This window comes from Pogoniulus pusillus, chromosome 10 (genome assembly GCF_015220805.1).
Source record: "Pogoniulus pusillus isolate bPogPus1 chromosome 10, bPogPus1.pri, whole genome shotgun sequence".
NCBI classification, from domain to species: domain Eukaryota; kingdom Metazoa; phylum Chordata; class Aves; order Piciformes; family Lybiidae; genus Pogoniulus; species Pogoniulus pusillus.
The window spans coordinates 6,806,045-6,832,694 of NC_087273.1; the positions used below are offsets into that span (position 1 = coordinate 6,806,045).

The following is a 26,650-nucleotide window of genomic DNA, read 5'->3' on the forward strand; positions in this document are numbered from 1 at the left end:
ACTTCCTCAGAACATCCAGCCTAGACCTCCCCTGCCACAGCTTGAGGCTGTGTCCCCTTGTTCTGTTGCTGCTTGCCTGGCAGAAGAGACCAACCCCACCTGGCTACAGCCTCCCTTCAGGTAGCTGTAGACAGCAATGAGCTCTGCCCTGAGCCTCCTCTTCTGCAGGCTGCACACCCCCAGCTCCCTCAGCCTCTCTTCATAGGGTTTGTGCTCCAGGCCCCTCACCAGCTTTGTTGCCCTTCTCTGGACACCTTCCAGCACCTCAACATCTCTCTTGAATTGAGGAGCCCACAACTGGACACAGCACTCAAGCTGTGGCCTGAGCAGTGCTGTGTCCAGGGGCAGAAGAACCTCCCTTGTCCTGCTGGCCACACTGCTCCTGAGCCAGCCCAGGATGCTATTGTCCCTCTTGGCCACCTGGGCACACTGCTGGCTTATGTTCAGCTACTCTATACCAGCACCCCCAGGTCCCTTTCTGCCTGGCTGCTCTCAGCCACTCTGTCCCATCACTGGCCTCACTATAACCTGTACTTGTGGACCTTCATCTGATGCAGTTAAAAAGGTCTCATGATGCTTCCCTGAGAACAGGACAGGACTAAGCACACTGGGAGGCTATTTCAGAAGCTGAGGAATAAGCCCTGTCCCAAAGCCACTGCCTGCCACCAAGCTCTGGACATGCTGAGAGCTGTGAGATCAGCATCAGGTGGAGCTGGCTGAACATTCTTGCTACCTGCTCACTTTCTTCTTTGCTTTGTCTTGAGCTCTATGTCAAAAGTTCCCAAGATTCAAGTGGCAAATGAAGAATACATTCAGGCCACAGCTAACAGCCTTCTGACAGGAGGTGCTCCAGAGTCATGATACAAACTCCAGTTCCTAAATATCAGCCATGAATGCAGAGCACCTGGGGCCTAAAGGTCAGGACACTTCATCAACCTCAGAGGGACTGGGAGAAATCAAGAAGTGACATGGAAATGCCATGATCAGGAGGTGCCAGGGACCTAAAGGTGACAAAAGCTCTAGAGATGGTGCTAAAAAGGCCACAGCCAACACTCACTGCTTTAAAAGCTTGCAAACAGGGCAATTGCTAATGAGTCAGAGTGTGGTAGAGGAAGGGAGAGGAGAAAGGTTGACTAATTTGGGGATTAGGGCAGGTGGGAAGGGATTCTGATGGCTGGAGATGCTATGGGGCCAGCTGAAAGAAATAAAGGCTGAAGAAGGAGCAGACAAAGGCTTCATCTTCTGATCACCTCTAGGAAAAGGAGCAGAGATCTCTATGGCTCCATGGAAGGAGGCTGGAATGAGGTAGGATTGGTCTCTTCTCCCTAATCTCAGGTAATAGAAGGAGAGGCAATGGCCTGAAATTGTGCTGGGGAAGGTTAAGTTGGAGATGAGGCAAAATTTCTTTGCTGCAAGAGTGGTGAGGGATTGGAAGAGGCTTCCCATGGAGTTCCCATGCCTGGAGGTGTTCAAGAAAGGTGTGGCCATGGCACTTGGGGCCATGGTTTGGTGGCCATGGTGGTGTTGATGGTTGGATTCTGTCATCTTATAGAGCTTTTGCAGCCAAGACAATTGTGTGACTGCATGAGAAGTGTCTGAAAGCAGATCTGTTTGCCTGCAAAGGCTTCAAAGGGGCTGCCTGATTCCTGGCAGATGTCAAAGATATCCTTTTCTCTCTTTTTCTTTTGCTAGGAGCTTGTTGCTAGGCATCTTGTTCAGGCTGAGCAGTGCCTCTAACCATCCTCTCTAGGTAATTATGATGCTGAAGTGTAGCATAAAATGAACCTGTAATAGAACTGGAGCATTAACTTCTTCACCACCCTTAATATTCCTTCATGCATAGATCTCAAAAGCAAGCAACAAACCCTCCCAGTGGAACCTCTGCCCATTTATACTACCCTCTGTGTAGCAGCAGCTTTGCTCTCTAGTATGGACCAACAGGCAAGGCCAGATGCAGGTTTATAAAGCTTTATTTCTTTTTATTTTTGTCTTTTCTTGGGTTTGTGCTTTGGTTTGTTGTTTTTTTGAAGTGATGGGATTGAAAAGTTTCTGGAAAAGCAGAACACTTGAGGGATTTATGAAACATTCATTCAATACCAAAGGGCAAAAAAAAGGGGAGTGGGTAGGAGGAGAAGTTACACAGAAGTCTTCAGATTGTTGTTTCCTTTCCCACTGGCAACCTGGATGAGGGAATAAATAGGATGATTTCATCAAGTGCTTCAGCTTGGGCTGGCAGCAGGTGGTAGAGCACCCACTGGGCTGGTGGTTAGGTTGCTTTGGGTGGGAGGAGAGAGCAGGGCAGAGAGGGGTAGGTGAACAGCCTGGTACATGCAGCATGGCTCTTACCTACCTCATTTAGACACCAATTTCCAGTGTGGTTCTGCTCTGGACTATTAGGTTTGCACCCTAGAGAAAGGAATACAGACAGCTGTGAGAGACAAGGCAGCAGGAAGCCTTAAAAACTCAGCCTGTGGTTTGAAGGGTAATGCTGATGGTGTTGCCTAACCTTAGAACCCATGTGTTGGGGATCTGCAGTTTTGCAAAGGTAGAAGAGAAACTTTCAGAGCAAATGAGAGGCAAAAGAATCCTTTCTGAAGCCTCCCTAAAACATTTCCCTATGCATTTGGGCCTAAATGAAAGGATTTGATGGCTAAGCAGTTGAAGAGAATCCAGATCCATAGAATCAACCAGGTTGGAAGAGACCTCCAAGCTCATCCACTCCAACCTAGCACCCAGCCCTGGCCAATCAACCAGATCATGGCACTAAGTGCCTCAGCCAGGCTTGGCTTGAGCACCTCCAGGGATGGTGACTCCACCACCACCCTGGGCAGCCCATTGCAATGCCAATCACTCTCTCTGGGAAGAACTCCCTCCTAACATCCAGCCTATCCAAATGACCAGGAGGAAACTGACAGTTGTGCTGCCTGCAAATGCTTTGCTTGTGGTTACAGGCAAACTTCTCAGAGACACTGAGCAACCCTAGAGGATGTCCTGGCAGGAAAAGGCCAATTAATGCTGTCCCGTGGCTATTTCAGAGCTGTGCTGAGTGACTGAAGGTGTCTGTGGCTGCTGAGTTAGAAAGCAACACAGTGACTGCTCACAGGACAGCATTAATTGGCCTTCCCCTGCCAGGGCATCCTCTAGGTTTGCTCAGTGTCTCTGATAATTGATCCAGGCACTCTTTATTACTGGCAACCTTCAGAGTCCTGTCAGGACCTGTAGCACAAGAGGAAGTTTTCCATGTGCTGGAGATTCAGTTTAAATCCCCCATACACATTTCAACTACAGCTTGTAGATCTTCAGCTCTTCTGGACAGAGGCCTTGAAGAACCTTTTCTGCTCTAGAACTCTGAGGAGATGACTGCCTCACCTCCAGACCACCTTGCCACATGGCACTGTGCAATGACTACAATCCATGACAAGATCTGTGTTATGTGCTACAGGCAGAAGTCTTGGGAGGGCACACAAAGTGGCCACAGCACTCTGCAGAACCACATCCACTGTGTGGGGTGCCAGGCAGCTGCCAGTTTCCTGTATAGGTGTTCTGGGTTGGTTCTGGGTTGGGTTGTTTTATTCTCTTTCTCTTTTTGCTTGATTCTGGGTTTACTCTGGTTTGGTTTGGGTGGTTTCAGGTTTGGTGGGGTTTTTTTTGGCTTGGTTCTGATTTCATTTGGGGTTTGAGTTGGTTTTGTTTCATTCTGGTTTGGTTTGAGGTTTTTTTTTTGCTTAGTTCTGCTTTTGTTTGGGTTTTTGAGTTGGTTTTGTTTCATTCTGGTTTGGTTTGAGGTTTTTTTTTGCTTGATTCTGATTTCATTTGGGGTTTGGGTTTTGAGTTGGTTTTGTTTCATTCTAATTTGGTTTGAGGGGTTTTTAGCCTTGGTTCTGATTTCATTTGGGGCTTGGGTTTTAGCTGCTTTTGGTTCTGATTTGGTTGAGGATTTTTGGCTTGGTTCTGATTTCATTTGGGGTTTGTTTTTTGAGGTATTTTTGTTTGGTTCTGATTTGGTTTGAGGTTTTTTGCTTGCTTCTCATTTCACTTGGGGTTTGGTTTTTGAGTTGGGTTTGTTTGGTTCTGGTTTGATTTTTGCTTGGTTCTGATTTCATTTTGGGTTTGTTTTTTGAGGTATTTTTGTTTGGTTCTGATTTTGTTTAAAGTTTTTTGCTTGCTTCTGATTTCATTTGGGGCTTGGTTTTTGAGTTGGGTTTGTTTGGTTCTGGTTTGATTTTTGCTTGGTTCTGATTTCATTTGGGGTTTGCTTTTCAAGCTGGGTTTGTTTGGTTCTGGTTTGCTTTTTGCTTGGCTCTGATTTCATTTGGGGTTTGGTTTTCGAGTTGGGTTTGTTTGGTTCTGGTTTGCTTTTTGCTTGGCTCTGATTTCATTTGGGGTTTTGGTTTTCGAGTTGGGTTTGTTTGGTTCTGATTTGGTTTGGAGCTTTTTTTGGTTGGTTCTGGTATTGTTCTGATTTGGTTTGGGCTTTTTCAGTTTGGTTTTGGTATTATTCTGCTTTGAGAATTTTTGGTTTGGGGGATTTATTTGGGTTGGTTCTGTTTGGTTTGCAGGTTTTTGGGTTGGTTCTGGTTTTATTCTGATTTGGTTTGGGGTTTTGTGGTTTGGGGTTGAGGGCTTTTTTCTTGATTCTGTTTTCACTTGGGGCTTGTTTTTTGAGGCTTTGGCTCTGATTTGGGGGTTTGTTAGTTGGTTCTGGTATTGTTCTGGTTTGCTTTGGGGGATTTTCAGTTTGATTTTGGCATTGTGTTTTGGGGATTTTTGGCTTGGCTCTGGTTTGGGGATTTGTGGTTTGGTTCTAGCATTGGTTTGGGCATTTTTAGTTTGGTTTTGGTGATCCTGTGGTTTGGGGGTTTTTGGTTTGGCTCTGGTATTACTGTGGTTTGAGGATGTTTGGTTTGGGGGATTTGTGGTTTGGCTCTAGCATTGTTCTGGTTTGGTTTGGGGATTTTTTGTTAGGCTCTGGTATTACTGTGGTTTGAGGATGTTTGGTTTGGGCATTTTTGGTTTGGTTCTAGCATTATTCTAGTTTGGTTTGGGGATTTTTCACTCTGCTGATATTCTGATTTGGTTTGGGCATTTTTAGTTTGCTTCTGGTATTTTGATTTGAAGATTTTTGGTTTGGAGCATTTTTTGGGGGGTTGGTTCTGGTTTGGTTTGAGGGAGGTGTTGTTTTTTGGTTGGTTCTGGTTTTATTGTGATTTGGGTGGTTTGGGTTGGGTTTTTTTTGTTTAGAGTTGCTTTTTTTGTATGATTCTGATTGCAAATGGAGTTTGGGTTTTGAGGCTTTATTTGGTTCTTTGTTGGTTGGTTCTGGTATTGTTCTGATTTGGTCTGGGCATTTTTGGTTTGGCTCTGCTTTGGTTTGGGGGTTTTTGGTTTGGCTCTGGTATTACTGTGGTTTGAGGATTTTTGGTTTAGCTTTGGTTTGGAGATTTGTGGTTTGATTCTAGCATTGATATGGTTTGGGCATTTTTAGTTTGGCTCTGGTGTTCCTGTGGTTTGGGGGCATTTGGTTTGGCTCTGGTTTAGTTTGGGGGTTTTTGGTTTGGCTCTAGCATTGCTCTGATTTGGTTTGGACATTTTTAGTTTGGTTCTGGTATTCCTGTGGCTTAGGGGTATTTGGTTTGGCTCTGGTTTAGTTTGGGGATTTGTGGTTTGATTCTAGCATTGATTTGGTTTGGGCATTTTTAGTTTGGTTCTGGTATTCCTGTGGCTTGGAGGTATTTGGTTTGGCTCTGGCTTGGTTTGGGGGGGGGTTTGATTTGGCTCTAGCATTGCTCTGGTTTGGTTTGGGGGTGTTTGGTTTGGGGGTATTTGGTTTGGCTCTGGTTTGGTATTGGGGGTGTTTGGTTTGGGGGTATTTGGTTTGGCTCTGGTTTGGGGATATTTGGTTTGGCTCTAGCATTGCTCTGATTTGGTTTGGGCATTTTTAGTTTGGTTCTGGTATTCCTGTGGTTTGGGGATTTGTGATTTGGTTCTGGCACTGGTTTGGTCATTTTTAGTTTGGTTCTGGTATTACTGTGGTTTGGGGATTTGTGATTTGGTTCTAGCACTGGTTTGGGCATTTTTAGTTTGGTTCTGGTATTACTGTGGTTTGGGGATTTTTGGTTTGGCTCTGGTGATATTCTGATTTGGTTTGGGCATTTTTGGTTCTGATTATTACTGTGGTTTGAGGATTTTTGGTTTAGAACTGGTTTGTTCTGGTTTGGTTTGGGCATTTTTAGTTTGGTTCTGGTATTCCTGTGGTTTGAGGATGTTTGGTTTGGCTCTGGTTTGGTTTGGGGATTCGTGGATGGTTCTAGCTTTGTTTTGGTTTGGTTTGGGCATTTTTGGTTTGGTTCTGGTATTATTTCGGTTTGGATCTGGCTTGGTTCTGGTTTGTTTTGGGAGTGCCTGGTTTGGATTGATTTGAAAGGAAATAGGCAATACCTCTTCTCCAAAGCATGTGTCAATGTCTGATTGCTTGCAGCACTTGTTCACCATGTCACTGAAACCACTAGCAATGGTGTTGATCTGTTCTTCTGTCATCTGAGGCTTGCGTTTGATGAGGTTGATGAGCAACCTGAGAACAGAGTCAGGACACAGAGTTAAGGCTGCCTGTTGTGCTTCCATTTCCCACTTGACATTCTCTGCAGGCACAGCTCTTCCATGAGAGGTTTTTTTAGCCAGGCCTAAGGGAATATGTGCCTGTTTGTGACTCCAAAATGCCCTCTGCTGCCTTTTTGTTACCAAAAAAAACCCCATGTTGATATAATCCACCTCTTGTCTTCACCAAGTAGAGCTTAATCCTTGCCCTGGCAGTGGATCTACATGAAACTGCTCAGCTAAGACACTGATTTTAGTTGATGAAAATAGCCTAAGCTACCAGATGTTGGGCACTGAGAAGCTCAGAACAAACAGTTCCACTGGCTTTTCTGGCTGTTGCTAGTGAAGTCCCAGAGAGGGAATGGGTTGAAGCTTGTGGAGGGCAGATTGAGACTGGAGATGAGGAAGAAATCCTTGACAGTGAGGGCAGGGAGACACTGTGACTGGTTACTCAGGGAGGTCGTGGATGCCCCTTCCCTGCAGGTGTTCAAGGCCAGGTTGGATGAGGCCTCGAGCAACTTGGGCTAGTGGGAGGTGTCTCTGCCCATGGCAGGGGGCTGCAGCTCATGATCTTGAATCACAGCACTAAGCAGCTTGGGAAAGACCTCTAAGATCACTGAGTCCAACTTATCACCTAACCCTTCTAATTAACAAGGCCATGACACTAAGTGCCAGATGTGCCCCAGGTGGCTACCTGCCCTGAAGAACCTCATGCTGAATCACAGAATTAACCAGGTTGGAAAAGATTTCTAAGCTCATGGAGTCCAACCTGACTCTTCTAATGAACCAAACCATGACACTAAGTGCCAGATGTGCCCCAGGTGGCTACTTGCCCTGAAGAACCTAATGCTGAATCACAGAATTAACCAAGCTGGAAAAGACCTCTAAGATCATTGAGTCCAACCTATCACCTGATCCTTCTAATTAACTAAACCATGGCACTAAGTGCCTGATCCAACCTCCTCTTCAAAGTCCCTTCCAATCCAAAGCATTCTGTGAACCTATGAGCAGGGAGTTTGTAGCTTCCTTCCACCACCACCACCCTGAATTGTTACACTCCAGAATCATAGAATCAACCAGGTTGGAAGAGACCTCCAAGCTCACCCAGTCCAACCTATCCCCCAGCCCTATCCAGTCAGCCAGACCATGGCACTAAGTGCCTCATCCAAGCTTTGCTTGAACACCTCCAGGGACAGTGACTCCACAGAAGCTCCTCTACAGGGTTTTTCTTCTCACTTACTTCATCTGCCCTAACTCTCGTTCAGCAGCAGGAGCAGAGCACAACTTCTCATCGAAGTTGAACATATTAGGGTCAAATACTGAAGGCACATATTTGGTATCCACTCCCAAGGCAGTGAAGCAGGGTCTCCTGGAGGCATAGGACTGCCTGCAGCAGTGTGAGACGTTGTCATTGATGGGGGAGGTCTCCTGTTTCCTGCACATGTCCTGAATCACCATGTTCAGCTGAAAAGAGAAAGGATCAAGGACCATCTTTTAGGGTCTTATCAACAAACTGGAACAGGTTGCCCAGGGAGGCTGTGGATGACACATGGGTGGAAGCTTAAGGAGGGCATATTGAGATTGGAGATGAGGAAGAAATTCTTGACAGTGAGGGTGAGCAGACACTGGGAATGGTTGCCCAGGGGGGTTGTGGAGGCCCTCTCCCTGCAGGTGTTCATGGACAGGTTGGAACCTGGGCTAGTGGGAGGTGTCCCTGCCCTATGGCAGGGAGGTGGAACTGACAGGACGAAGGGTAATGGGTTTAAATTTCCAGAGAGGAGATTGAAACTAGATGTTAGGAAGGAGTTCTTTACAGTGAGGGTGGTGAGACACTGGCACAGGTTGCCCAGGGAGGTTGTGGTTGCTCCCTCCCTGGAGGTGTTCAAGGCCAGGTTGGATGAGGCCTTGAGCGACCTGTGGGGGTGTCTCTGTCTATGGCAAGAGGTTGGAACTAGATGATTTTTGAGGTCCCTTTCTTCCCACCCAAACCATTCTATGACCCTAGAGGTCCCTTTCTTCCCACCCGAACCATTCTGTGACCCTGGAGGTCCCTTTCTTCCCACCCAAACCATTCTGTGACCCTGGAGGTCCCTTTCTTCCCACCCAAACCATTCCATGACCCTGGAGGTCCCCTCCCTGCCACCCATACCATTCTATGACCCCAAAGGTCCCTTTCCACCCAAACCATCATAACCCTGAAGGTCCCTTCCTACCCATACCATTCTATGACCCCAAAGGTCCCTTCCCACCCAAACCATCACAACCCTGAAGGTCCCTTCCTACCCATACCATTCTATGACCCCAAAGGTCCCTTCCCACCCAAACCATTCTATGACCCTGGAGGTCCCTCCCCTCCCCCCCAAACCATCACAACCTTGAAGGTCCCTTCCCACCCAAACCATGCTACAAATCTCTGCTTAGTCTGAGGTTGGTGAAAAACCAGCTTGAGTTCACTGCCTCACCAGAGCTCAGCTTTTTTGGGAAGAGAGGAAACCTCCAAGAGGAGCAGGGAGAAGACCCAAGGTACTCACATATCCCTCAGAGCAAGCCATACGTTTTTCCTCAGGCATCTGGCAGCACTTGGTGCCAATACCTGTCATCTTCTTCCCCATGTCAAGCAAGGTGTCAGTTGATACCTGGGGCATTTTCTTAGTGTAGCGGATCAGGAGCCTGAAAAGAAGTCAGAGGAAAAAGAGTCAGGTTGGAAGGATGCTCTACTCATCTGGCCCACCAGAGTCAAACCAGAAGGGAAGGCCAAAGAGGTTTGCCCAGAGCTGGCAGGGTGATGGCCTGCACTCAGGAGAAGACTGATCAGCAGCACTCACGCCTTGAGGAATTCTCCCTCGCCCTTGGTGCTGAGCAGCTCGCAGTTTGTTTTCACAAGGTCCTGAGTTTCTTTGATGTGCTTGTTCAACTCCTCCTCCTGCAAGCAAGCACCAGTTTATCAGAGAGGGTAGAGCAGGGTGTCCTGCTGACAGCCACACATGCATCCCTTGTCACAGAGTCACAGAGCTGGAAGGGACCCCCAGGGACCGGCTGCTCCAAGCCTTCTAGGTCACATTTCAGCTGCAATGAACTGGCCCAGCAGCCTGTCAGGCTGAGGCTGGAAACTGACCAATGTAGGGGACTCCACTGCTCCCCTGGGAGATGATTCCAGTGTCTGACTGTGCTCATGGGGACAAATGTACTTCTGGAGTCCAGTGGGAATCTGCCCAGCAGTGTCCTGTCCCCATCACCTCTTGTATTTTCCATGGGACTCCCTGGAAAAAGTGAGTCTGCATTCTCCTGCTAGCCACCCTTTATGTGCTGCTCCGTGGTGATAAGGCCTCCCCTCAGCCTTCTCTTTCCCAGACTGAGCAAATCCAGCTCCCCCAGCCTTTCCTCCACGTGAAGGAAATCTCTTCTAAATCTTTCCAGCTCTGAGATACCCATTTTGCCAGGCCAATCACTTCCACATAGCCTGGATAGCATAAGCAGACCTTGATTTTTTCAGGGGAGCCTCAACTTCTGCCAGAAATCCTGTTTAAAAGGCAGTAGGGATTTGTGCCTTTTCACTTCAATTCATTCCCCTGAGTTTAGCCTCTCAAGCTGCTGCCTGCTCTGCTGTAGGAGCCTCTCAACCCAACCATTTCGTGCTAGGCACCCCCCAAGCCCTGTACCCATCTGCAGGCGAAGCTCTGCACTTACAGCTTTGCCATAGCACTCAGCAGGGTTGTCTGTTTTGCAGCACTTCTCCAGGAGAGCTTCATAGCCCTTAGCCACCCTCAGGACCAGCTGGTTAGAGAACTCGGGGTGCCTTCGGGCGTACTCGTACAAAAACCTGCAAGACAGAGCCTGGCAGGGACCTCCACAGCTCACCCAGTCCAACCCCCCTCCCAGAGCAGGATCACCTAGACCAGGTCACACAGAAACACATCCAGGCAGCTCTTGAACACCTCCAGAGTGGGAGAGTTCACAACAGGGCAGCCTGTTCCAGTGTTCTGCTGCCCTCACAGTGAGGGGAAAAAAACCTCCTCACATCTACGTGAAATTTCCTCTGCTTCAACTTCCACCACTGCCCCTTGTCATGGCATTGGGCAACACCCAGCAGGGCCTGGCTCCAGCCTCCTGGCCCTCACCCTGCACATCTTCCTAAACATGAATGAGGGTAGCCCTCAGGCTCCTCCTCTCCAAGCTACAGAGCCCCCAGCTCTCTTAGGCTCCCCTCGTAAGGAAGATCACAGAATCAACCAGGTTGGAAGACACCTCCAAGATCATCCAACCTAGCACCCAGCCCTATCCAGTCAACCAGACCATGGCACTAAGTGTCTTGTCTTGTTTTGAACGCCTCCAGGGACAGCGACTCCACCACCTCCCTGGGCAGCCCATTCCAATGCCAATCACTCTCTGGCAAGAACTACTTCCTAACATCCAGCCTAGACCTTCCCTGCCACAACTTCACACTGTGTCCCCTTGTTCTGTTGCTGCTTGCCTGGCAGAAGAGACCAACCCCACCTGTCTACAGCCTCCCTTCAGGGAGCTGCAGACAGCAATGAGCTCTGCCCTGAGCCTCCTCTTCTGCAGGCTGCACACCCCCAGCTCCCTCAGCCTCGCCTCAGATGTTCCACTGCCTTCAGTGTCTTTGTGTCTCTGTGCTGAGCTCTCCCAAGCAGCTTCTCTCCAGAGAAACCAGGGCTTTAGCTAAGGCTGAGGCTACATCAGTGACAGGAGACACAGTCTCAAGTTGTGCCAGGGGAGGTCGAGGCTGGATGTTAGGAGGAAGTTATTGGCAGAGAGAGTGATTGGCATTGGAATGGGCTGCCCAGGGAGGTGGTGGAGTTGCCATCCCTGAAGGTGCTCAAGAAAAGACTGAGTGAGGCACTTAGTGCCATGGTCTGGTTGGTTGGCCAGGGCTGGGTGCTGGGTTGGATGAACCTGGTTGAGTCTATGAGACCAGGCCTCCAGGTGCTCATCTTTTCTCTGCACACCCAAGAGGACACTTTGTCCAGAGGTGCAGAAGGCACAGTAGAGGCTATCTGCAAGGCGCTACTTACTCAGACATGAATTCGTCGTGGCCTGCCTCGTATCTTTTGCACACCTCCTTGTCATGGATGTACTTTTCAACCAGGGAAGGAAGGTTTTCAGGCTTGTCATCATAGTCTGCTTCAACAATGCACTGGCTTCGCTCCACAACTGGCTTCTCACAGCAGTGCTTGATTTTGCTTGAGAAAACATCTTGTTTAGAACAAACATATTCTATCAGTTGTGCCTGTAAGAGTAAAAGCAGGTATCAGACGAGCTGTGAGTTAACCATTTCAGTCAGTGAATTCTTTGTTTCAATCTCTTTTGCTTTTCATTCAGGTCCTTTATTTACTTGGCACCTTCCTAAAGAAATACTGTCCCCATTCAAAGAGGAATAAGCAGTGGGATGGGGATGTCCTGTGCACATGAGCAACGTGTTCAAAGCAGGATGTGGTTCCTGTGTGTGTGTTCACAGGTGCAAGGCAGGATGTGGTTCCCTCCTTCAGAGAACCAACTCTGGAAAGCCAGGAATTTAGACTGCAGATTAGGGAAGAATTCCTGACAGTGAGGGTCAATTCTTTATCTCAGTCTCTTTGCTTTTCTTTCGGGTCGTTTATTCAATTGGCACCTTCCTAAAGAAATATTGTCCCCATACAAAGAGTAATAAGCAGTGGGATGGGGATGTCCTGTGCATGTGAGCAACATGTTCACAGGCACAAGGCAGGATGTAATTCCCTCCTTCAGAGAACCAACTCTGGAAAGCCAGGAATTTAGACTGCAGGTTAAGGAAAAAGTCTTGACAGTGAGAGTGGGGAAATACTGGCACAAGTTGCCCAGGGAGGTTGTGGATGCTCCCTCCCTAGAGGAGTTCAAGGTGAGGTTGGATGAGGTCTTGAGCAGCCTGGTCTAACTGGGAGGTGTCCCTGCTCATTGCAGGAAGTTAGAACTGGATCTTGAAGGTCCCTTTCAACCCAAACCATTCTGTGGATCCATGAAAAGTCACTGAGTGGTCTGTCTGAAAGAGGCCTGACTGATCTTGTCAGGCCTGTCAGTTGCCCAGCTCTGAGAGAGGGCAGAACACACACAAAGCCCCAGAACCTCATTAAGGCTGGGACCAGCACTGAACACCAGCTGGTTTCAGGAGTGGGTCTAAGTTTCAGCCAGCCAGGCAGCACTGAATTCACTGCAGTTTTGCTGTTCCTCACATGCAAGCTGTTCTCTAGAGCACAAACTGCTGTCTTCCTAAGCACTTCTCTAGTCTGTAGACATAGTTGGAAAGGACTTGGCTTACCCTGTCATCCATGCACTCCAACATGTCCCCATCACAGCACTCTTTGTAGACATCTTTAAGCTCATGCACAACCTTCACCACCTCTGAGTGTGGAGCATTGGGATATTTCTGACTCAGGTGACCAAGTTTGCTGAGAGGAAAAGAAGAAAAATACCCTTGTAAAGCTCTGTATGGAACAGAAACCTTGCAGGTGACTGCAGGGGCCCATGTGAAAGCTGGGAAGGGCTTGTTTTGATAGGGTGGGAGGGAATGGGTTGAGGCTGGAAGAGGAGAGATTGAGACTGAAGATTAGGGAGAAATTCCTGACAGTGATAGTGGGGAAACACTGGAACAGGTTGCTCAGGGAGGTTGTGCCTGAAGGTGTTCAAAGCCAGGTTGAATGGGGTCTGGATCAACCTGGGCTAGTGGGAGGTGTCCCTGCCTGAGGTAGTAATCTTCAAGGTCCCTTCCAACCCGACCCATTCCAGGATTAGTCAAAACAGGCACATGTAGTCCTAATTAAAGCTTTGAATCAAAGCTGGCAGCATCTGGTGAGCTACTCCTGGGCAATGCCAGTGCAGCAGAATCACTGGATTGTGTCAGCTGGAGAAGAAGACCTCTGAGATCATTGAGGCCACAGAATGCAAGCAGCTCTCTGTGCAAAAATCTTTCTGAATGCTCAAAATGCAGCTTTGACATCTGAGATTCTGCCCAATTTGACTCTCTGGCTGCAGCTTGGTTTGCTGATTAATGCTGTGCCTGTCACTGAAAGCTGGGCATCATCAGTGGTTGGGCATCAGTGGGGCACAGCTTTGGCAGAAGGGGAAATGAAAGCCCCTGAGAGCTCTGGTTCTGGGTGGCACTGCAGCAGTTAAGCTCAGTTTAGTGTGGGAAAAAAACTGACCCCCAGATCTCTCCTCTGTGGGACAACAATCCTCAGCCAAAAGCACACTGCAAGTATCACCAGAGCAGTTTTCAAACTCATCACAGAGAAGTGAACTGTCCATGGTGGTGTTTGCCTTGAGTCATTTCAGGTTTAGGTTAACCTGATTGGAACTTACATGGCCTGGAAAGTTCTTGCACCAAACTTCTTGAGGGTTCCACAGGCATACTCGTGCTTCATGCTGACTTTCTTGGCTTTCTCTTTGATGGCAGCTGCCTATAGGAACAGGATGCACATTGTCAGGTTGGAGTGATTGCATCTGGCAGGGTGAAGGAAAAGCACATCTGAAAAGTCCCTCACTGCAGAAACACAGCAGATTCTGGTCCAGACAGCTCTGCTGAAAAGCCATCTGAGAACTCCTCAGGCAGCACTCAGTCAGCATTTAACTTCACAAGCATTTAAGTTTGCAATAACTTGCAGGGGAAGGATGGGAGAGAATGGATTAATGCTTGAGGAAGTCAGACTGAGACTGGAGATAGGGAAGAAGTTCTTGACAATGAGGGTGGGGAGGCACTGGAACAGGTTGCCCACAGAGGTTGTGGATGCTCTCTCCAAGGGGCAGGTTGGACAAGGCCTTGAGCAACCTGGTCCAGTGTGAGGTGTCCCTGCCCATGTTGAGGGGCTGGAATTGGGTGATCTTCAAGATCCATTCCAACCCATTCAATGACTCTGTGATTTGCTTGGGCAATGAAGATTAGGAGAGACTTTTCACGGCTCTATGTTGGACATGACGATGGAACTTTAGGTTGCCAAGTGAGATCTGTCTTGCCTTAATACCCCTTTGGCTGCAGCTGACTGCAGATCAGGAATGCCAGATGGGTTCAGTTTTCATCCAGAGGGACATATCTGTCTTACCTTTGTATCCAAGCAAGTATCAATGTTGCTATCCTGGCAGCAGGTCTGAAGTGCATGCTCGTAGTCAGCAGCTAGGCCAAGGATGGTTGGGGCATACAAGAAGGGGTTTCTTCTTGCAACAGTATAGATGAAACTGTAAGGAAAAGGAAAATAGAAGTTACATACTCCAATGGCAACAGCAAATGGTGTTAAAACTTCTTAGAGCCCAACTTATTTCTGGTTTAGAAATGGAATCTCATTTCCTACCATATTGCCTCCTACTGCTCTCTTTCCTCATCCTTCCCAGTTACAATGGCAGTAATGGGGAGCTGAAGCAGTCAAATTGTTGAATCAGTAGTGGAAACAGTGTGGGTCTTCAGGGCATTGAGGGAGAAAAGACCTGAAGGGGCTTTTGACAAGGGTTTGGAGTGATAGGATGTGGGTCAATGGCTTGGAGTTGGAAAATGGGAAAGTTAGAGTGGAGGTTAGGAAGAAATTCTTGATAGCAGGGGTGGGAAGACCCTGGAACAAGTTGCCCAGGGAGTCAGGGAGCTTGTGGATGCCCTCTCCCTCGAGGTATTCAAGGCCAGGTTGGATGAGGTCTTGAGCAACCTGAGCTAGTGGGAGGTATCTCTGCTCATGGCAGGGGGTTGGGATCTGGATGATCTTGAAGGTCCCTTCCAACACAAACCATTCTATGATTCCCTGAATCTATGTTTAAGTTGTGGTCCCTTAAAGACCCCTGTTAAATGGGAAAACCTGCTCCAGCATGAAATGAAAACATGGATATTTAATGACTGAGCAACTGCAGACAGCAGGTTTGAGTACTTGAGTATTGTTCCAACGCTCAGCACGTCCACAAGCTCTGCTTAGCTTGGGGATCCCTCTTCCATACTTCAACATGACACTTAAAGAGCTGAAATGGCCGTTTGTCTTACTGTCCCAGCAGTGAGACCCTGTTGTCCTGGTACTCCTTGCAGATGACATCAGCAGCTGGTCTCTGGTAGGGCTGGACAAAGTCAGGCTGCTGCACTTTGAAGGTCAGGAAGCACTCGTTGCGCTCGGGGTCCTCCTTGGAGCAGCAGTCAGCCATGTTCCCGTACGACTCACGCAGCGTCTCCAATTGGCAGATCTTACCCAGGAAGATGGCAGGCTGTGAGGGAGGTACTGAGGGTCAGGGTTACTGTGGACACACAGCCTGAGCTACATTCTGCTTATCCAGGACAGAAAACTTAGCAGGACAGGGTTTAGATCCTGAATCGGAATGATTCCCCTGGGTTAAACGCGATGGCATAAAGCTTAGTGCTGTAGTCGGCAGCAAAAGTGCCTCAAAGCTTGACTGGGGGAGAAAAAAGGCATTTTAATGATCATTCAAAGTCTTCTGTGCAAGATGGGGATCTCTTACTCATCTGACTAAATTCAGCCTTCAGATGAAGTGAAGCAGGAGTTTGATATTCCACTCGATGATCATGTGAGGGGAGGAGAGGGAATGGGTTACGGTTGGAAGAGGAGAGATTGAGGCTGGAGATCAGGAAGAAATTCTTGGCAGTGAGAGTGGGAGGCACTGGAACAGGTTGCCAAGGGAGGTTGTAGATGTTCAAGGTCAGGTTGGATGAGGCCTTGAGCAGGCTGGGCTAGTGGGACGTGTCCCTGCCTATGGCAGTGGGTTAGAACTGGATGGTTTTGAAGGTCCCTCCCAACTCAATTCATTCTAAGGATGTCAAAGCAGCAGATTAGGAAATCTTTAGGTAGAACTGATGCAGTGATGTGACTTGGTCTGAAGTTAGACCTCACAAGGGCACAAGCACCTCATGTTCTGAAGGGCTGGGCTGAGCCTGTTAGGGCTCTTTACTGACCTGCACACTTCTCTTGTTACCTGATCTTGAAGGAGTTTCTTGTAGAACTTCTTTAAGTACCTTAGAGTAGCACCCAAACCTTTTCAGGTCAACAAAGTGTGACCTGGCCACACACTGATCACTTTAATACCTGGAGTTAGACTTGGATTTTCCAGCTGGGGTACTTCTAGCAAATGCTAATGTGAATTTCCAGGACATGCTAAACCTAATGTGCCAAGGTGCAGTGCTTGGGCTCTGGCATAAGGCTACAGAGATCATACAAGCCCTTCTGAAAGGCAAGCATTCAGAACCTGACAACACCCAGTTGCTTCAGCACTAAAATGTGAGCATTGACTGATGGCAACAGCAGCACCTGAAAGGATCAGGTACAAGTCCTCAGTGAAGATGATTCTGGTAGCTGCCCAGAGTGAGGAGAAACACAACAGCAAAAGACTTGCTGCCTACCAGCGATTTTCCGCAGTCAGCAGCATCCTCGTTGGCATCACACTTCTGTGCCAGCTCAACCACATCCTTCACCAGCTTGGACAGTCCTTCATAAGAACACTTCTGGAGATACTGGGCAAATGTGATCATGGTGCTGGAACACAAAGCAAGAGTTTGGAATATGGGGGATGAGAAGCATAACAGGCAGCGTTTCCAAAGGTGCCTCTGGATTCAGAACTGCTTGTTCAGAGCCCAGTGCCACCTCCCATAGCCTCCCTCTTCTTGGTCCTTCCTCAAAATTGCTTTTCTCCTCACTTGCCAAGAAGAAAACCTTGACTAATAGATTAGAACTAAAGGAGCAAAGGCTTTGAGTTGAGTTCTCTGCTATTTTTAGCAGCACATTCATAAATGCCATCAACTGAGCTGCTTTTTGCTGGTCACAAATGCTGATCTTCATGCTGCCTTCTTTCACAAGCTCTTAGGCTCCTGTCAGAGCCCTCTGCCATTCTCAACAGATTCGAATTGTCTCAGCCAGCCTGCTGCAGGTTTGGTTTTTTGAGGTTGCTTGGATTGGTTGGTTTGGTCATGTCTCAAGGCAGCATAAATCCTCTCCATCCTAAGCTATCCAAACCACGTTACTCACGCCTGTCTCCATCCTAAAGTTATCTACCTCAAGCCTGTTTTCTTCACACACATAAGGAGCACAGGTATTCTCATGAGGCTTGCAGGGCATTCTTCTTGCAGAGGGCAAGAAGTCATCCTGACTTTTGCAGCTCTTAGCATATGTGCAGGCTTTGCATCCTAACAGTGAGAAGCGCCACGCTTCAGTGAGGCACAGGCAGCCCTCACTAGCCCACACAGTGTGTTTCTGTGGCTCCTTCCCCGCCCCCCCTCCCCATCCACTATCAACAGAGATGGAAACCAAGCAGAAAATGTATGCTGAGCATCCACTTACACAGCCTTGAATGTCTCCTCCTTCAAATCTCTGTAGCGATGGGCAATCTCACTCTTGTGTTCTAGGAAGGAAAGCAGAGGATGGTGATGGTCACTGTCACCTGGGCTGGGCTAGATCCTGAGCTCCCTCACACAGTCAGCTTTCTGAAGGAACCCAAGCATCTGACTCTTAGGGTTCTAGCAGAACATTCGTGTGGCCAAGAGAGCCAATGGCATCCAGGGGTGCATCTGGAAAAGTGTGGTCAGCAGGGGTAGGGAAGTTGTTCTCTTCCTTTGCTCTGGCCTGGTGAGACCACACCTGCAGTGCTGTGCCCAGTTTTGGGCTCCTCAGTTCAAGAGGGACAGGGACCTGCTGGAGAGAGTCCAGCAGAGAGCCACAAGGATCACAGGATATTAGAGGTTGGAAGGGACCTAAGGAGATTATCAAGTCCAAACCCCCTGCCAGAGCAAGACCATACAATCTAGCACAGGTCACAGAGGAAAACATCCAGACAGGCCTTGGAAGTCTCCAGGGAAGGAGACTCCACAACCTCTCTGGGGAGTCTGTTCCAGTGCTCTGTGACCCTTACAGTCAAGATGTTTCCCCTTGTGTTGAGGTGGAACCTCTTTTGCTGCAGCTTATACCCATTGCTCCTTCTCCTATCACAGGATGATTGGGGGACTTGAGCATCTCCCCTGTGGAGAGAGACTGAGAGCCCTGGGGCTGTTTAGTCTGGAGAAGAGAAGCCTGAGAGGAGATCTCATCAATGTCTATCTGAGGAGTGGGGGTCAAGTGCCTGGGGCCAATCTCTTTTTGGTGGTGCACAGCAATAAACCAAGGAGCAATGGATGCAAGCTGGAACAGAGGAAGTTTCACCTCAACAGAAGGAGAAACTTCTTTAAAGTGAGGGTGACAGAGCCCTGGAGCAGGCTGCCCAGAGAAGTTGTGAAGTCTCCTTCTCTGGAGGCAAAGCCTTCCTAGATACATTCCTGTGCCAACTACCCTGCGTGATCCTGCCTTGGCGAGGAGGTTGGACTTGATCTCTGGAGGTCCCTTCCAACCTCTGAAGTTCTGTGAGTCACCTCTGTAAGCACAGCCTCAATGCAGGCATTCAAAATGCCTGCTGCAGCTTGCTCTCAAAGGCTGGCAAAGCTGTTCTCTGCACAGCCAGCCACGCCAGCACCTCTGGCCTGCAAACAAAGGAATGCAGAGCAAGCAGCAGCAAAAATGTCTCTTTTTGCACATAGAGTTATTAACTTGCAGGTTTATATTCTTTTTCCACCTGCTTCATATCATCAAAGCAGATAAATCTCTTCCCTTGGTCCTGAGGGCCACAAACAGATTGCACTTACACCTTGCCCTTGGCAAGGAGGCTTCCCACCAGGCCTCTGGCCACAGTCCTGAACAGTTGTGCTAGAAATACAACTCAGGAGCATTTAGCAAGCACGAAGAGCAATTTCTTCACCTAATGGAACAAACCTGCTTTGATAAAAAGGGAGTTGAGAGCAGAAAAATTGGCATTTCAGGATTTCTGCTGCTGTTGACTGCACAGGGATGACACCAAACACTTGCTCAGGTCAAGCTGTCCTGAATATTCTACCTGTCTCCTCGTGGAGTTTCTTCTCAGGTCAATCAAATTTTGTTTCTCTGCTCTTTTCTTTAGCTCAGTCTTGCAAGAATCATTTGTTATGTGGCAGGAAAAAAAGGCATTCAATTGACAGGGAGGGGGAAAAAAAAGCCTGCAAAGACAACAGACCAGGCATTTCTTACCTGCACCTCGAGCAACTCTTTGCAGATTCCAGGATCTGGCAGAACTTAAGAGGAGGACGAATGAAATTAACGTTACCCACTTCATGGCTGCGAATTATGAGGTGGGTGAAATTGATCAGAAGCTCTAGGAAGATTGAAAGGAAAGCTTTGGCTTATATACATTTAGCTGCCCACCGCTGTAAAAAATTAACCAGAGAGCTGGCAGCTTGTAGATTTCCATCCAGCCTGAAGGGGATTACAAAACGAGGACTGTCCTTGCCACAAATGAATTTGTTTATTATGTGTTACTCTGGCCCTTTCTGTCCCCAAAAGGTTGAACCTTCCAGCACCCAAATAGATAAAAGTTTTGCGTAAATTTCCTTATCAAATGGCAAACAAAGGGGTTCAAGGCATCAGGTCTAAGCCTACAGCTGGGTGGGTTTTGTCTAGGTTGAGTTCAAAGGCAGAGCAGGTTGGGTTTGTACAGTAGCGGCTCAGCCAGGCAGGGCTTGGTCAGAGAGTCGCAGGATCAAGCAGGTTGGAAAAGACTTCTGAGATGGTCGAGTCTCACCTATCACCTAACCCTTCTAATTAACTAAACCAGGGCACCAAGTGCCTCATCCAGCCTCCTCTTAAACACCTCCTGGGCTGGGGACTCCACCACCTCCCTAGGCAGCCCATTCCAATGCCAACCATTCTTGCTGTAAAGAACTACTTCCTAACATCCAGTCTCCTCTTAAACACCTCCAGGGATGGGGACTCCACCACCTCCCTAGGCAGCCCATTCCAATGCCAACCATTCTTGCTGTAAAGAGCTACTTCCTAACATCCAGTCTCCTTTTAAACACCTCCTGGGTTGGTGACTCCACCACCTCCCTGGGCAGCTCATTCCAATGGCCATCACTCTTTCTGTGAAGAACTACTGCCTAACATCCAGCCTAAACCTGCCCTGGTGCAGCTTGAGACTGTGTCCCCTTGTTCTGTCACTGGATGCCTGGGAGAAGTGATCAACCCCTGCCTGGCCACAGCCTCCTTTCAAGTAGCTGTCCACCTCTTGCATGTAATTATGGAATTTTCAGTTGAAATGACTTGACTGAGATGGGATGGGCTGCCCAGGGAGGTGGTGGAGTTGCTGTCCCTGGAGGTGTTGAAGCCAAGCCTGGCTGAGGCACTTAGTGCCATGGTCTGGTTGATTGGCCAGGGCTGGGTGCTAGGTTGAACTGGCTGAGCTTGGAGGTCTCTTCCAACCTGGTTGATTCTATGAGCACAAGGATCCAGGGAAGCAGCACCTCCAGTTTCAGCTGGCTTCCAAACTCTTAAGAAACAGAAGGTCAAACAGGGAAAAGGATGCTGAGGACTGGAAAAGACTGACAGAAACATCCAGGCTGGAAAAGGCCCTTAGGATCACTGAGTCCAACCTAGAACCCTGTTCTACAAGATTCACCTTAAAACATAGCCCTAAGTACCACATCCAAATGCCCCTTAGACACATCCAGGGTTGGTGACTCCATCACCTCCCTGGGCAGCTCATTCCAGTCCCTGACCACTGTCTCCATGAAAAACTTTTTCCCAATGTCCAACCTAAATCTACCCAGTCTCAGCTTGAGGCCATTCCCCCTTGTTCTATCTCCAGTTACCTGTGAGCAGAGCCCAGCAGCAGCTCCTCCACAACGCCCCCTCGGGTAGTTGTAGACAGCAATGAGATCTCCCCACAGGCTCCTCTTTTTCAAACTACACAGCCCCAGCTGCATCAGTCACTCCTCATCAGATTTATTCTCTAGGAGCTTTAAGAACCTCCCAGTCCACACAGCCCTAGAGCAGGAAGAGTCCTTGCAGAGAGCAGCTTTGTGTCAGTGAGTCGCCAGTGACACTTTTACCCCGAGGCTGCATCTCGCTCTGCGGTTTGGGTACCACCCAAGAGGAAGGGATGAAGTCCTGCATTTGGGGAAGAACAATGCCACTGATCAGGACAAGTTTGGGGCTGAGCTGTTGGAGAGCAGCTGTGGGGACAGGGACCTGGGTGTCCTGATGGACAGTGGGATGACCATGAGCCAGCCTTCTGGCCGATGGCATCCCAGGGTCTATTGAGAAGAATGTGGCCAGCAGATTGAGGGAGGTTCTCCTCTCCCTCTGCTCTGGTGAGGTCACAGCTGGAGTGCTATGTCACATACTGGGCTCCCCAGTTTAAGAAGGAGAAGGACTTGCTGGAGAGGGGGCAGCAATGGGCTAGAAAGAGGTGCTGAGGGGGCTGGAACAGCTCTGTGATGGGGAAAGACTGAGAGGACTGGGGCTGTTTAGGCTGGAAAAGAGCAGCCTGAGTGGAATCTCATCAGTGCTGATCAATACATCCCTGAGGCTGGGACCAGGCTTTGTTCAGTGGTGCCCAGTGACAGGACAAGGGATAACAGGCATGAACTTGACCATCAGAAGTTCCATCTAAACATGAGGAGGAATTTGTGTAGTTGAAGGGTGCTGGAGCCCTGGAGTAGGCTGCCCAGAGAGATGGTGGAGTCTCCATCTCTGGGGACATTCCAAACCCACCTGAATGTGGTTTTGTGTGACCTTCTGTAGGTGATCCTGTCTTAGCAGGGGGCTTGGGCTGGATGATCTCAAGAGATCTTTTCCAACCCCTCCCATTCTGTGAGTCTAAGAATGGAGTATTTGTATCTGCTCTCACTTCACACCGTTTGCTCTGCTAGAACATGAAATGATGCATCCTCTTTTTCCAGGCCAGTTACTCTTGAAATTTCTATCCTTTGGTCCCTGGATCTAGGATAACCCCAGCTACCTTCTGCACTTTTGGACACAGGTGTGTGTGAAATTGCTTTCCTAGTACAAAGCTGTTGCTCAGTTCCTCTCTGTAGGACCAGGACAGCTCTGTGGGGAGTGTGTCCCACACATGATGGAAGACGTGGGAATGGGAAGCTGAGGGTAATGTGGAATACTGTTAAGCAAACAGCAACAGAGGAGTTCAGCTCTATTTTTCTGTGGTTATAGGAAATGTTGGCATGAAGCACAGGACAGACAACAGAAGATATCTGGAGATAAACATGGACCCTGTATTTCAGACTTACACATTAACTCCAGGGGAGCAGCAGGGTTCTTGCTAACACTGCACAATGCTGTGGGGGGAAAATTCCAGCCAGCTTTCGTGGCACAAAGAGAGGCTCCTCCTGGTGCTCAATTTCAGCCTGACAGACTGTACTTTCTCTCCCAGCCCTTAGCTGGCACCTCCTGAAGTCTGCTTTGATGCAGCCTGAGAGCATTTCCAGTGCTGTGCTAAGGCATCGTTTGCCACCACCGCCACATTTTGGCCCCACCTGGGCAGTGCTCCAGCCTGGTTGTCTCTGGCAGTCCCTTCATGGCTATCAACAGCACACCTCAGTGTGTGGTTGTATCTCCCTGCCTGCTCAGGTTGGAAAGGAGAGCCAGGCTCAGGACAGAGGTAAAGAAGCTGATGGCTGCAAGGCAGCTCTGTTGTGCTTTTCCAGGGCATCAGAAGGTCCTTGTCAGGCTGCTGAGCTAGCTCCTTGCATGCATTTCACCTGAGATCTTGGGGAAAGCATTGCTGAGCCTCTCTAGCTACCATTCCCCCTCTCACCAGTGCCAGCAGAGTTCCAGAAGCACAGAAGTTCCCAGACCCAGCATGCTGACCTAGCCCAAAGGCACTGTGCAAAAGCAGATGTAATTGCAAGGTAGTCTTCAGCCATTCCGAGGCTTCCAGGTTAACCCAAAGGCTCCATGGTTCAGTAAGGGGCTCTTTTCTGGCAGAGGGATGGGGTCAGTAAGGCCAAGGTCAGCCTGAAGTGTTGAAGCAGCCCTTTCCTGGGATTTTGTCAGGCTGAAGCAGCACAGGTCTGACAGGGCCACTGTCGCTCCCAGCACTCTCCAGAGAGTGAGGATTCTGTGGAAAAACACCTGGAAATACTGCCTGGTTCTGACACAGTGACAAAAGCTGGGGGCTCCTCCTCAAAAGCTGGACTTCCCCTACCATCCTTCATGAAAGAGTTATCCACACAGCCCTGAGATCCTAAAACAGAGCCTTGCTCCTTTACATCACTAAAGAGTTATCCACACAGCCCTGAGATCCTAAAACAGAGCCTTGATCCTTTACATCACTAACCAGAAGTTTGCCTTGCACTTGCTGAGATGTCAGCAGCAGGCTGGGGACAGTGCACACAGCTCCTACAAATCTCTGTACCCTTTCTGTGGCTCCTCCCAGAGAGCAGAGAGGTCTTTCTGAAGGAGTAGGGGCACTGCCTGGTCAATCATTTGTCCTGGCAGACAACAGGATGACCACAAGCCAGGCTTGTGGCCAACAAGTCCAACGATCTTCTGGGGGGCATTAAGGAGAGTGTGGCCAGCAGGTCAAGGGGGATTCTCCTACCCCTGTGCTCTGCCCTGGTGAGACCAGATCTGGAGCTTTGTGCCCAGTTCTGGGCTCCTCAGTTCAAGAGGGACAGGGATATACTGGAGAGTGTCCAAGGGAGGCTATGAGGATGCTGAAGGGGCTGGAACCTCTGTGGGACAAGGAAAGGCTGAGAGACCTGGGGCTGCTTAGTCTGGAGAAGGAAAAACTGGGAGGAGATTTATGAATGTGCACAAATGTCTGCAGGGTGGGGGGCAAGAAGAAGGGCCCAGGCTCTGCTCAGTGGTGTCCTCTGAGAGGAGACAAAGTAGAACTCAGGAAGCTCCTCCTCAGCATGAGGAGAAACTTCTGTGCTCTGAGAGGGTCAGAGCCCTGGAGCAGGCTGCCCAGAGAGGTTGTGGAGTCTCCTTCTCTGGACACTTTGAAGACCCATCTGGACGTGTTCCTGGGTGACCCTGCTCTGGCAGTGATCTCAGTCATCCCCAGGGGTCCCATAGAATGCTATGACTCTGAGCCTTGCAGGTGGGCACTGGGGGTGAGTCAAGCACTCACCCCTGATGCCAGCTCTCCCCAGCCCCAGGTGACACTGTCTCAGCCAGAGAAGGCACACAGTGAGCTTGCAGGTGGCTAGCCAGAGGCTTAATGCTGCTGCTGTGCTCTCTCTAATGCCATGGTCATGTTTGCTCAGTATGTGCAAGGAGGCTCCTTGGGCAAAGTGCTGAAAGCAGCTGAGGATGTCACAGCCTCTGTGATAGGGGCAATGGAGACAGACTGGAACTCAGGATGTTCTGCTTTAACATGAGGAAATCCACTGATGTGAGGCTACCCAGAGAGGTTGGGGAGTCTCTTCTAGAGTCTTTCAAGATCCATCTGGATGTGTTCCTGTGTGAGCTGCCCAAGGTGATCCTGTCTGGACAAGAGGGTTGGGTGGATGACCTCTGAAGACACCTTCCATCCCCTACCATTCTATGACTCTCTTTTGCAGTCCTGTGCCTACAGATCTATGCCTCAGCTGTTATTTCCTCCCCACTGGACAGCAGACATTCTTTGCTGACAGCAAGGATCAGGGCTAGCTCTGGCCACATGGGCAGGAGCTAACCTTTTCCTCTCTGCTGTATTGTGTTTGCTATTCTTATCACTGCTGTTTGGCTCCCGTGCAATCTCCAGGAGACAGTTAGGTTTTGTTTGAACAGAGATGGGCTCAGAGATATAAAATGAGCCTCCTGGCTCATCAGATGGGCAACCAGAGACAGGGCAAGGATTGGATCACTGCAGCAGAACTGGCAGGGTCCTGCTAAGGTGTAGCTGACAGTGCTTGTATATTTTTTCTGGGCATCTCCTCAGTTCTGCTGCTCAGAACTAGAAATGGATTCAGAGATTCACAGAATGGGTTGGGTTGGAAGGGATCTTCGAGGTCATCCAGTTCTAACCCCCTGCCATGGGGAAAGACACCTCCCACTGGCCCAGCTTGGGTGTCCAGTCACACATCTGCAGCTTTATAGAGTTCCCTCTCACTAAAATCAGCACTTGTAGACCAACCAGAACTATTCATAGTCTCACTGCACATAAATAATTAAAACATCTCATTCCAATAAGCTCAGTTTGGGATTTATTGTCCTGACCTCGTAGTCCTCTGCTGGGATGGACTTGAGACAACAAAGTTGTGTCCTCAACACCTCAATAGTTTTGCAAGCCTGCACTTCATGCCAAAATCCAGCATACAGAGAAAAGCAGCCAGGACATGCAGCATTTGGTGCTTCCTTCCAAGAGAGGGAGAAAGCTCTCAGCCAGGGTAAGATGCAGAGCTGAGTGCCCTCTCTCTGCTCTCTTTCTCTCACCAGGCTCACCTGCAGTGCAGATATTGTTAATCAGCATTTTTAGATCAACCAGAACTATTCATAGCCTCACTGCAGATAAATAATTGAAACATCTCCTTCCAATAAGCTCAGTTTGGCATTTATTGTCCTAACCTTGTAGTCCTCTGCTGGGATGGACTTGAGATGGCAAATCTGTATTCTCAACACCTCAGGGGTGACCTCATTGCTGTCTACAACTACCTGAAGGGAGGCTGTAGTCAGGTGGGGTTGGACTCTTCTCCCAGGCAACCTGCTACAGAAGAAGGGGGGGCAGTCTCAAGTTGTGGCAGGGGAGGTCTAGGCTGGATGTTAGGAGGAAGTTGTTGGCAGAGAGAGTGATTGGCATTGGAATGGGCTGCCCAGGGAGGTGGTGGAGTCGCTGTCCCTGGAGGTGTTGAAGCCAAGCCTGGCTGAGACACTGAGTGCCATGGTGTGGTTGATTGGCCAGGGCTGGGTGCTAGGTTGGACTGGATGAGTTTGGAGGTCTCTTCCAACCTGCTTGATTCTATGATTCAATAGTTTTGCAAGCCTGCACTTTGTGCCAAAATCCAGCACACAGACAAAAGCAGCCAGGACATGCAGCATTTGGTGCTTCCTTCCAAGAGAGGGAGAAAGCTCTCAGCCAGAGTCAGATGCAGAGCTGAGTGCCCTCTCTCTGCTCTCTTTCTCTCACCTGCAGTGCAGATATTGTTAAAGTGATGCTGGAAAGCATCCTGAAAAAGAGGATTTTCTTACATGTATGAAGAGGCTTGGTCCATGTGTCATTACCTCTGCTGGGTGAATGCTTTCCAGGTTGCAAAGCTTGAATGTGGTCCCTTGGC

The 26,650-nt window shown here is 48.9% G+C and overlaps 1 protein-coding gene and 1 long non-coding RNA gene across 4 annotated transcripts in view; one reads left to right on the plus strand and one right to left on the minus strand.

Moving 5' to 3' along the window:
- Positions 1 to 1,205: 1,205 nt before the first annotated feature.
- Positions 1,206 to 23,912, plus strand: LOC135178641 (uncharacterized). Of its 2 annotated transcripts, none has more exons than XR_010303655.1 (3): positions 1,206 to 1,305; positions 22,334 to 22,413; positions 22,602 to 23,912. It is a non-coding gene; the product is annotated as an uncharacterized LOC135178641 (long non-coding RNA). The 2 variants fall into 2 exon arrangements; XR_010303656.1 differs by lacking the exon at positions 1,206 to 1,305 and adding an exon at positions 19,523 to 19,726.
- The window catches only part of LOC135178640 (albumin-like), a 40,155-nt gene continuing 15,457 nt past the window's right edge, over positions 1,953 to 26,650 (minus strand). The window contains exons 1-15 of one of the 2 annotated variants that reach the window (XM_064149677.1): positions 19,626 to 19,752; positions 17,877 to 17,937; positions 16,943 to 17,075; positions 15,581 to 15,795; positions 14,664 to 14,796; positions 13,927 to 14,024; positions 12,887 to 13,016; positions 11,628 to 11,842; positions 10,282 to 10,414; positions 9,420 to 9,517; positions 9,126 to 9,264; positions 7,835 to 8,058; positions 6,439 to 6,571; positions 2,351 to 2,406; positions 1,953 to 2,180 (exon numbers count right to left, since the gene is read on the minus strand). In XM_064149677.1, coding sequence (XP_064005747.1) covers positions 2,356 to 2,406; positions 6,439 to 6,571; positions 7,835 to 8,058; positions 9,126 to 9,264; positions 9,420 to 9,517; positions 10,282 to 10,414; positions 11,628 to 11,842; positions 12,887 to 13,016; positions 13,927 to 14,024; positions 14,664 to 14,796; positions 15,581 to 15,795; positions 16,943 to 17,075; positions 17,877 to 17,937; positions 19,626 to 19,710 — 1,848 coding nt within the window. In that variant the 5' untranslated portion in view covers positions 19,711 to 19,752 and the 3' untranslated portion in view covers positions 1,953 to 2,180; positions 2,351 to 2,355. Of the gene's footprint in view, positions 2,181 to 2,350; positions 2,407 to 6,438; positions 6,572 to 7,834; positions 8,059 to 9,125; positions 9,265 to 9,419; positions 9,518 to 10,281; positions 10,415 to 11,627; positions 11,843 to 12,886; positions 13,017 to 13,926; positions 14,025 to 14,663; positions 14,797 to 15,580; positions 15,796 to 16,942; positions 17,076 to 17,876; positions 17,938 to 19,625; positions 19,753 to 26,650 lie in introns of those variants that run through there. The other variant, XM_064149679.1, reaches the window with a different exon arrangement.